This window comes from Eschrichtius robustus, chromosome 16 (genome assembly GCF_028021215.1).
Source record: "Eschrichtius robustus isolate mEscRob2 chromosome 16, mEscRob2.pri, whole genome shotgun sequence".
In the NCBI taxonomy this organism is placed as follows: Eukaryota; Metazoa; Chordata; class Mammalia; order Artiodactyla; family Eschrichtiidae; genus Eschrichtius; species Eschrichtius robustus.
In genome coordinates, this window is record NC_090839.1 from 76480084 (window position 1) to 76490458 (window position 10375).

Sequence of the window (10375 nt, forward strand, 5' to 3'; positions counted from 1 at the left end):
CTCAAAGGAGGGTAGGAGGTAGACGTGAATAACCACAGTACAAAGTTTAGCCAAGTTTCGTTTCGCAAGAATGACTACAGGTGAGGGAATGGGCATTGGAGCCACCAATCCAGCCCCTTCTTCCACTTGGGCAAGCATTAATGACCCTGAAATGAGAAGCCAGAGCTCTTACCAGCCCCCTCCTCACTCCTACTCCTTGTCCCCAGGCAAAACAGGAACCACAAACCCCAGCTTCCTCTCACAGAGAGGCTGTGGCTTTGGGGGGAGACGGAAACGGCTGAGGTGTAAATACAAGACCTGAGTCACTTGAGCTGCAGTTGCCACATGCCCCCTCCCCCCTCCCCAATTCTGAGGTCTCCTGCTCCTGCTTTTTCCTTTGGGTCCTCCTCCCTTGCCCTTTAGCTCCGAATGTACACCACCTGAGTCCCCTGTGTGATATACACCCATTTCCCAGCCTGGGCTGGAAGCAGCTGTGGGCATTGCAGAAGGTGGGCAGGGCTCGGGGTGGGGATGCGTCAGGGAGAGACAGGGGAAGAGGAAGTGTCTTGGGTCCTGGGGAAGACTGGCTTGGTGGGTGGGGACAATCATTGTCAGCTTTCTGGACACACAGACAGAGACAGACAGGATGGATTTCCTCCGGCTACATCTCCCTGGGCTGCATCAGGCCTTGAGGGGGGCACTGGTGAGAGGGGCAAAGAGAGGCCAGAGATTTTCACCCTGCTCCCTGGGGCCTCACCTTCCTTTCTCCCTTTGAGCTTCTCCTCAGACTCAAGATTCCTTCCCCAGGATCAGACAGACTGCTAGCCCGATCTTCTCTGGATTTCAATCCCCTCATCTCCACAAACACATCCACACACCTCTAATCTAGGCCCTTTCCTGCTCCTTCTGCAGATCCTGTCCCCCTCCTCCTCCTAGATCCTAGAACCCCTCTTCCTTCTCCCGAGTCCCTCTGGCCCAGGGCCCCGAGGGAGAGGGCTGGGCGTCCCCTTAATACCTTTGTCCCCATCCCTCTTTTCTTCTAGGAGTCTTTCAGCACCTTTGTCTCCTACCTTATGGGAGGTGATGTCCCCACTGCAGAGAGGAGGGAGGCGTGTGCAGCTGAGGAACTGGGGGAGGTGGCTGCAAGAAGGCTTGGGGGGAAGGTGGAGGAGGAAGCCCAGGAGGCCGTGGAGGGCCTTGGAGGCAGCCAAAGCAAGGGGGATGGAGGGCTGAGAGGGCCTGGAGAGGCTGGAAGATGCCAGGAGGAAAGCTCAGCTACAGAACAGACCTGGGGTGGGGGAGAAGGCAGCTCCCATGGGTCTCAAGCAGATAGGCAGGACACTGGGGCCTGGGAGGCAGCCACGGCCACTAGATGCCAGCATTCAAGTATCCCCCTGGAGCCCAGAAAGAAGTCTGAGGCAGGGTCTGAGGCTGGTGGAGACAGGAGTAGCCAAGCGCAGGACAGTCAGCAGCCCGATGAGCAGGAAGTGAAGAGAGAGGAGACACTGAGAACCTGGGAACGGGAGGAGGAGGAGGAAGAGGTCAGGGCAACAGAGCCAGGGGTGGCTGGAGGGGCGGAGTCAGAGGGGACCTGGCACAAGGAGCTTGAGCGGAAGGTGAGTGTTGATGGGCAAAAGGTGGCAGAGGACAGAAAGGAGTCAGAGCATGGGGTTGATGAGACAGCTGCAGAGGAGATCCAGGGGCCTGGGGCCAAAGGGGCTGGGAGGAAAGAAGAGGTGGTAGTGGTAAGGGGTGGCCAAAGCACAAGGGCACAGGGGACACAGGAGCCAGGGTCAGAATCTGAGGACAGGGAAACCTCAGGCAGGGAGGAGGCTGACCTCCCAGGGGTTGGGGAGACTGAACATGGGGCAGTCCCAAGAGAAAGGATCCCAGAGGGTACTGGGAGAGTCTGGGCCCTAGAGGAGACCTCCAAGGGAGACCAGGAGGAGGAGGAGGTGGATGAGAATAGAGAGGCTGAAGTGAGCCTGTTCCCCAAACAGACCCAGGCCCTGGGAACTGAGAGAGTGGAAGAAGCGGCCAAGCACCAGGCAGCAGGGAGGGAAGCTGAGGAAGGTCAGGAGTCAGAGGCGGAGGGAGGGGAGGGCTTTGAGGGCCAGGCAGATCAGGCTGAGGAAGAGGCTGTGGAGAGGCAAGACTCAGAGATCAGGGCTGCTCAGACCAGTCTCAAGGAGGTGGTGCAGGCAGAGGAGGCCGAGGAGCAGCAGAAGAGTTGCTGGGCTGCAGAGGCTGAGCTGCTCCAGGACAAAGTAGCAAATGAGGCTGAAGGTGATGTTGACTTGGAGGCAACCCCAGAGGCCAGGCCCAAGAAGGAGTTCAGCAGGGAGAGGGGTGAGGAAGAGGCTGAGACCAGGGGAGAAGCACTGGAGGTGGGGTGGGGTGGCCTTGAGCACAGGGTCACTGAAGGCCAAGAACCTGAGCTGGTGGGAGGCCCCCAGACCCCCACAGAGCAACCTGAGGAAGGGCAGGCATGTAAGGAAGAGCTCTGGAGCATTCCAGCCCTGAGCAGAGAGGAGACAGACAGGAGCCTGGAGGAATATCCCAGGAACGTGGGGTATGTAGAACCTAACAGCTCTGTGGCTGAAGCCTGGGAAGACAGAAGAAGGGATGTGGAGACAGGGAACACCCGGGAGGAAAAAGCAGATGCTGAAGAGGGGAAGGAGGAGGCTACAGGAGGCCAGGCACCGGTGGCTGAGGCTGAAGGAGGCCGAGAGTCTGCACGACCAGAGGTCCCAGAGGCAGGCGGGGAGTGGATGAAAGTAAAGGAAGCCTGGCATGAAGCAGAGGAGGGGGAGGCCCCTGGAGCAGAGAACCAGGAGCTGGGTGGAAGGCAGGGAGCAGAAGCAGGGACCGTCCAGTCATTGGGAGAGTCAGACATCACAGAAACCAAGGAGGAGGAGGTGGAGGCCGCCGTGCCCTGGGGGGCAGACAGAACATCCAGGAGAGGCTGGAGGCTGGAGGCGGAGGCTCCGAGTCTCCAGGACAGCGACGACATGGAGACAAATTCTTTGGCTACCGAGATCGTGGAGGATAAGGCAGCTCTGGATGGAAGGGCTCCTGGGACTGGGGACAGGCCCGGCAGAGAGGCTGAGGAAGCATTCGGGAGAGACCGGGATTCAGAAGGGAGAGAGGAAGCCGGCGGAGATGAGGACCTGGTAGAGGCTGCAGAGGGGGAGAAAGCAGGTGGGCAGGAGTTTGGCCTGGAGGGCTCAGCAGAGGAGGAGGTGCCTGGCAGAGGTGGCCAAGGAGAGGCTTCTGAGGCCACTCGGGAGGGTGAGCCCGGGGGAGAGCAGGCTGAGGTGGAGGAATCCGCAGTAGCAGAAGGAAGCTGGGGGATGGATGGCATTACCTCGGGCTCCCAGGTGGTGAGGGTAGAGGGCCTCCCAGGAGGGCACACACTGGGGGAAGAAGAGGCTGGAGGATGGCAAGCGAGGGAGCAGGGGCAAAGCAGTGAGGGGCAGCATGGGGACAAGCACCCCGAGGGAGAGGCACAAAGGCCCCTTGAGGTGGAGGATATCGAGGTGACTGGAGACCAAAAGGCAGAGGCCAAGGAGGTGGATCCAGAAGGCCTGGAGGACGTCCAGGGCCAAGAGGACCAGTCAACCAACCAGGACCCTGCAGAGGCTGAGCCTGGACCATGCGGGGAGGCCACCGGGAGCGCCAGAGGGGGTGCTCACAGCAGCTGGAGCGAGGTGAGGGCTCCAGGTAGCGTCCTGGGCTGGACAGAGCAGAGTCTCGAAGCTGAAGCCGGCCCCGTGGTACCCCGTGCCCTCTTCCCCGTAGGCCCTGCTGCCTGGGTCTTGCCTGGATGTCTCTGTCCCGAGGAGCCGAGTACTCCTTTCCCGCAGCTCCTCGCAGCGCCGCTCCCGGCCCTCCTTCCGACGGACCCCCGCCCCTGAGCAACCGGAGGAGCCTCCCAGCCCCCCACCGGAGGGAGAGCTGGTAGCCCCCGAACAGAGACTTCTCGAGCCAGAGCACCCCCCAGAGCCAAGCTCCTCCAGCCCTGAAGGGACTCCATTGCCAGCCAGAAGGCCCCTGGGACAGAGGTAAGCACAGGGTGAGGTGACCGGCCTGGGATGGGGAGGAGGCTGACGGCATCTGGACACCAGCTCCCACGGCCTGTCTTCCGTCTGCAGGTTTGGCCTGGCACACCCTGGCATGATGCAGGAGCTGCGAGCCAGGCTGGGCCAGCCAAAGCCCCAGTGACTGGGACGTGAGGCTCGGAAGGCTGGGTTGAACCCTGCTCAGCCTGACTCCCTCTGCCGCTTTGGACGCATCCTTTCCACCCTCTGGGCCTTAGTTTCTTGATGTGTCATTCACGGAGCAGACAGAACCAGATGTCTGCGTGAACCATGAACTTAAGGAGTCTGACTCTCCAATGTGGCTGGTGGACCACTGCCCCGCTGGGGTCACCTCTCTCTGATGGCCTGCCTTGCCTACCTCCCCAACCTGTCTCAGCTGCTTGGAGGACTGAGCAAGGACAGAGACAGTTCTCCCCACAGCCTTCCCTCTCTACTGCGCCCACTCCTCGACCCCCCCATTCTCAACCCCCCAGCAGGCCCTGGAGAGCTGTGTAGGACTAACGCAAACCTCTGGGGCTGAAGCCGGCCTCGAGGAAAAGGTCAGGAGGGCCAGTGGTGCTCCATTTGCAATCAAAGAGAAGCAGACCAGCTGCCTTGAGCTTCCGAAATGGGAGCTCAGTCTCAGAACTCCGCTGGTTACTACGGCAGCCACCAGCTGAACAAGCCAGAGTTGGGGAAGGTGGGCCAGGAACCCCAAAAATGTAAGATCAGAGAGGAGTCCAGGGTAACCAGAAGCTGCAGACTCTGTTCCAGGGCCCCTTTGCATGTCAGGCACCCCTTCTCTGAAAAGAAGCTGAGGCAGAGAGAGGGTGAGAGTGCTTTATTAGGCACCCAGCGTGGCAGCCTAGTCTGAGGATGACTAGCAGGTCCCCGAAACAATAAATAAACCATTTTTCTAAACAATAAATAAATATCTAAGAAATAAATATCTGGCAAGGACTGGAGGGGCCTTAAGTTATTGGATAGGGTCTGGGGCGGGACACCAGTGGAGTCGTGCCTTGTCTAAGGCAGATGAGCCGGAGCCTGTCTGCTGGCCCAGACTCCAGTCCTCAAGTCCTGATGGGTGGAGGGAAGGGGCTAAGAAGTCACCCTCCATCAGGGCTGGGAGCTGGGTGTGGGGAACCCCAAGGCCTGGGCTGAGTTCCTGGCCTGGGAGAGCAGCAGCAAGTCCCTCACTGCCCGAGACAAGACAATTTCCAAGGAGTGTAGCGACTGGTAGGTGTAGAGGAGCTGGGGCCAGGACACCTGGGCTGACATCTGCAAGGGGCCGCCCAGAGCCCCTGGGAGCAGCCCCTCCCCCTCCTCATTCTCCTCCTCCTCAGGCAGGTTGAATCCTGCAGCCAGCACCTGTGGGGAGAGACCCATGGGTCAGAGAATGGCCCGCCTGAGACCCTGAGTGAATCCTTGTTTCTTTATGTGCCCAGTGGTGCAGAATGACATCAGAGACCACAAGGGCATGATTTCCCTGGACAACCCCTACTTCACATCTTCCATTACGTCATCGTTTCATGTGAACTGCCTGATTTTTTTTTTTGGTTCAAAAAAATGGAAGTCACAGAGCAAGATGGTGCTCATGGAGCTGGCTCTCACTCATCCAGGACTGCCCGGGGAACTGGGGGCTCTGGAAGGTCCTCTCTTTCTCTCTCTCTCTTTTTTTTTTTTTTTTTTTTTTTTGCTGTGTCATGGGGCTTTCGGGATGTTCCCCTACCAGGGATAGAACCCGGTCCCCGGCAGTGAAAGCCTGGAATCCTAACCACTAGGCCATCAGGGAACTGGAAGTTCCTCTCTTAAGGGTTGTCTTAAGATCAGAAATGGGCAGAAAGGTGATATGGTTAGCTTTTATGCTGTTTTCATTTTCTATTCTTTTATTAAGGGTAAAATTCCTATTTCCCTTTGAAATGTTCAGGAGAATCTGGTGATGTCAGAGGATGAGGGAGAAGGGAACGTACTTTGCCGTAGGGCCTGCTGACGCCAGATGCTGTCCTGGCTTCTGTCATTTAAGACCAAGACCCCAAGAGAAGGCAGAGATTCAGGGGGTAGAGGTAGGACCTGGTACACCTACACACACACACACACACACACACACACACACACACACACACACACACCCACACACACACCCCCCCCACACACACACACACACTCAGAGGATCTGGAGCATCTCCTTCCAGACTTGTCCTACCTCTGGGCAAGGGGTGTTTTAAAAGGGAACCAATGAGCCTCAATTTTGGGTGTTAGTCTCTGGGGCTCGAGGAGGGTGGGTGGGCACTCTACCTGGAAGCGGAGATGCTGCTGCAAATCTCGGAGATCCAGCCTCATGGCCCACAGTTGCAACCTCTCTGAACTGGTCCAGAACCCCTGCCTCCCCAGCCCTCCCAACAGGGTATGGAAGGGGTGAAGTGTCATGGAGAGGAAGCGGAGTCTTTCTGGGTCCTATGGAAGGGGAGGGAAGGCATCAGGAAAGGCCTGCAGGCCAAGGATGACCCACTTCAAACCCAACCTCATCTCTATTTGGGTCCCATTCCCAGCATGAACTCCAATCCCCCTTCCATCCCCATATCTATTCTCATCCTTAACCCCATCTCCATCCCTACTCCCTTCCTATGTTCATCACCATTCCCATCTCCACTGTCTCTGATCTCTATCCTATCTCCTTTTCCAACCTCATTTTCAGTCACACCCGAACTCATCTCCAAGCCCCAAGCCCATCTCCATCCTTCTGTCACTCTCTATCCACAACCCCATTCCATTCCCTTCTCTACCGCCCCGCCCCATCTCCATCTCCTCACTTGTTTTCATTCTGTCTTCAACTTCTTTCCCCTCCTTGTTCCCATTCTTATCCCAATTCCATCCCTCTTTCATGTGTCCAGCCTCAATGTCGCCATCTCTCCATCCCATCTCCAACTCTACCCAACCCCATTCCATTCCCATCCTCACCAGCGACCCCCATTCTTTCTCTTTCCCCACTTCATTTTCACTCTCATCCCCAACCTTCTTCCCATCCCTAACCTCTTATCGTTCTCACTCATAATACCAACTCCACGCCTCCTCCATACTAATCTCTAACCCCAATCCCATTCTGTTCCCATCCCCACATCTTTCCTTGCTCAACTTCATTCTTACCTTCTTCCTAACGCCATTTCTTTATTCCAGCCTCATCTTTATATTCAGTGACCTACCCAGCCTCATCCAGATTCTCTCCCTCAATTTATCCCCAAATCCATCTTCAATTCAATCCCCAACTTTATCTCCATCCCCCCAACCCAGCCTTATTGCCAGTTTGCCTGTCCCACCCCGCCAGTCCGCCACTCACAGAGAGGCCACGCCAGGCCTGGAAGGTCAGGGAAACGTTGGGGAGCTGCTCTCCCAGGGGCAGAAGGTCCAGGTTCACTCCTGGCAGGTGAGATTCAGCCTATGGGGCAAGGTCTTTTAGTGGGGGCCCGAGGGGATTGCGGATCTTCCCATCCCCAGAGCCAGCTGCATTAGGGAGACTCACAAAGTCACGGGCCTGGACCCGAACCTCGGAGAGCAGCTTCCTGGCGAGATGCAGGCTGACCTTGAACTCCCTCTGCAACTCCTGCAGGCTCCGGAGGGGCCTCCCTGGGGGCCTCGGGAATCCCCAGACACCAGCTCGAGCCAGGAGCAAGGAGAGTAGCAAAAGGCTGAGCCCTGGAGCAATGAGGAGGGGGTGGGCAAGATGAGGGGAAGAGCTGGAGAAGAACTCAGGAAAAGGAAGGGACCGTGCCTTTTCTGAGCCTGTGCTACAGGCACACTCTGTGTGTCATCTCACTGACCCCTCAAAACCACTAACAAGCTGTTGAGACACTATATGGCATCTCTGTACAGTGAAGGGAAAGTGCCCCTTCCCCCAGGCAGACACAGTCGTGCACAGAGTGCCCGCCTTTGCAAGCAGATCTCGGGCTGGATCTTGAACCCCACTATCTCCCTTGGCCAAGTGTCTTTCTCAGTGAACAAACTGCACAAGGGTATGTGGCAGCCTGGGTGCTATTATTCTCCCTATTTTGCAGATGGGGAGAGTGAGGCTCAGTGAGGTTGACTTGCCCAAGGGCACATAGCCAGAGGGTGAGGGGACCAGGACTGGATTCCAGATCTGCCCAAATGCAGAGCCTGCATGCTTCCCCCAGGGAACTCAGAGGAGACCGCCACCTCCCCTGGAGTGGGCACGGTCTGTTCTGCCAAGGATTCCCCGGGCTCAGCCAGGTGGCTCTGATGGCCTGAACCGGGGTCCCAGGGGTGGGCTGATGATGCTGAGGCTCTATCCCAGGGAGTCAGAAGGACAGATTGGTCCAGCCTCCCCCAAGGCAGGTAGATCACTCTGCAGGGTGGGAGGAACACGGGGTGCCAGGAGAGGGAGGAGGGTCTGGAATGGGAGGCTGAACCTCTGTTTCTCATTTGGGTTCTTCCCTTGAGCAAGTCACGTCTTATCTCTGTGCCTCAGGCTCCCATCTGTAAAATGGGGGAGTCAGACTGGCTGATTTCTGAAAGTGCTTCCTGCCCTGCATTTCCTGGAAAGAAGGAAGAGGGGCAGTGGGGCTGGAGCTCTGGGAAGACGGCAGTTTCTTCTTCAGGGAGAGGAAATCTAGCAATCACTAGGGAGTTACACAATTCTCCTCGAAACCCAAACCAAAACTGGTCACTAAGTCGAAGTCTATTCCTGCTCCCCCTTCTCTCCATGCCTCTTTCCTATCCATTCTTGATCTCTAAGCCCTGGGCTCTGCTCCTCGGAATGTCCTCTCAGTAAAGACTAAGGGGAGTTTCTGGGCGCTTCCACTACCCCATGGACTTACACAGGTGGTGGGTCATGCCTGCAATCTGTAGCATTCAGGCTCCCTGGCTTGGGGGCCACTCTGGCACCCTGGAGACTTAAGGCAGAGTGGGGTTCTTCCTAGCTCTGTGGGTGCGCACCCCCAGGCCCTGGTGGATATTGCCCACCCAGAACTGAACTGGGCCGTCTCCTACTGACCCCCTGCTTTCTGAGCTCTGGAGTCCCCAGACCCTTCCCTTGGTTTCTCCTTCCCCTCTGCAGCCAATCCTGGGGCTTTTGCCCGGCCTTTGAAGGTTCTGTCCCCGTCTTTCAGTCCTTGGTCCCTACCCTGACCCTACCATCGGCTCCTCTAGAGCTAGTCTAGAGCTCTCTTTCCAGCCTCTGAGCTCTTCAGCCACCAGCTGTAGCTTGGACCTCCTTCCAAGCTTCAAACTCCAGACCCTTGACCCAGTTAGGCTGCTGACTCCTTGGCCCCAGCCCCCTGCTCCTGCTGTTCTTCCTCTAGCCAGCCCCAGTTCTCAGCCAAGCTGATTGGCCCCTGCTCATTCACCCCAAATAAACGCTTCATTTATGCGCCTGGTCCTGATCCTGGTGAAAGCGCCTGCCCAACTCTCCCCATTCATGCCAGTCAAGTCTTCCCATCCTCAGCCCAGCCCTCACCAAACTTCCACCCTTCTACAGAGCCCTGGCCCCCCATTCATGCCAGCCAACCTGCCCTGCCCCATCCTCTGCCCAGCCCTGGCTTGATCACTACCCCTTTGCCCCAGCCCCTCTCCCCAGTTTATGCCTGTGTCACTCCCATCCTCCAGTCAGCTGTATCCTGTATCCTTAGTCTTGCCCACATAGTAGCACCTCAGCCCTTGGCGCCCATCCACAGCAGGCAAGCTCACCCATCCTCTGCCCAGTCTCAGCCAAGCCCCCCACCCCTCTGCCCCAGCCCTGGCCTCAAACTCACGCCAGCCAAGGTCGCCTGCCATCTGGCCCATGGTGGGGCCAGCCTCTTTGGACAGCCATCTCCCGGGCAGGGGGAGTCTTATACTGGGGGCTGCGCCCGGTTTCACTTTCCGTCCTGCTTGTACTTTCGGCTTTGTGTTCACTCAGTCTTCCCTCTCACCACCCCTTGCTAAAATGGGGAAATGTAATTTCCCTTCCCAGAGGGGGTGGGAGGTGCAGTGAGGGTTGGTGGGAAGCTGGGGTTTTGGTCAATCCCAGCTCCTGACTCCCTGCTGCTCTACCAGATCCAGCCCTCCCCTCACTTCCCCACTCTTGGGTGAGCCACCCCGCTCTGCTTGCTGGTAGATCCCGGAGACTCTAACCCCCTCCTGTTTCTCTTCTCATCATCATCCTAGTGCCATCACCAGCTCACTGTCCTTCAAAAGGTGGATGGCCAGGTAAGGGGATTGCCCATTAGAGGGGACTTGGGGTTTTGAGTCATCCTTACTCTCTTCTGGTTTACCAGATGGCTGAGGGAGGGAGTGCCAGGGAAGTCAGGGCTCAGTGGGTAGCTGGG

At 57.5% G+C, this 10375-nt stretch overlaps 2 protein-coding genes across 2 annotated transcripts; one reads left to right on the top strand and one right to left on the bottom strand.

Annotated features, from left to right (window-relative positions):
- Window positions 1–625: 625 nt before the first annotated feature.
- APOBR (apolipoprotein B receptor) lies at window positions 626–4253 on the top strand. Its single transcript, XM_068566183.1, has 4 exons — window positions 626–682; window positions 1023–3689; window positions 3781–4043; window positions 4134–4253. Exons 1-4 carry the CDS (start codon window positions 626–628, stop codon window positions 4201–4203), a joined length of 3057 nt encoding a protein of 1018 aa, XP_068422284.1. The 3' UTR covers window positions 4204–4253.
- A 921-nt stretch (window positions 4254–5174) lies between these two features.
- On the bottom strand, window positions 5175–9851 carry IL27 (interleukin 27). Its single transcript, XM_068524582.1, has 5 exons — window positions 9821–9851; window positions 7576–7748; window positions 7393–7491; window positions 6354–6512; window positions 5175–5426 (listed from the first exon to the last, which is right to left on the bottom strand). The coding sequence occupies exons 1-5, from the start codon at window positions 9849–9851 to the stop codon at window positions 5175–5177; spliced, it is 714 nt and encodes a 237-aa protein (XP_068380683.1).
- Between the last annotated feature and the right edge of the window lie 524 nt (window positions 9852–10375).

Bases quoted from the DNA above. Each gene is read 5' to 3' on its own strand.
- APOBR (XM_068566183.1), top strand. From the start codon at position 626: ATGGATTTCCTCCGGCTACATCTCCCTGGGCTGCATCAGGCCTTGAGG. The intron at 3,690-3,780 runs GTGAGGGCTCCA...TCTTCCCCGTAG, and splicing joins CTCACAGCAGCTGGAGCGAG to GCCCTGCTGCCTGGGTCTTG. The intron at 4,044-4,133 runs GTAAGCACAGGG...TTCCGTCTGCAG, and splicing joins AGAAGGCCCCTGGGACAGAG to GTTTGGCCTGGCACACCCTG.
- IL27 (XM_068524582.1), bottom strand. From the start codon at position 9,851: ATGGGCCAGATGGCAGGCGACCTTGGCTGGC. The intron at 7,749-9,820 runs GTGAGTTTGAGG...TCATTGCTCCAG, and splicing joins GGCAGGCGACCTTGGCTGGC to GGCTCAGCCTTTTGCTACTC. The intron at 6,513-7,392 runs GTGAGTGGCGGA...CCCCTTCCATAG, and splicing joins AGGCCTGGCGTGGCCTCTCT to GACCCAGAAAGACTCCGCTT.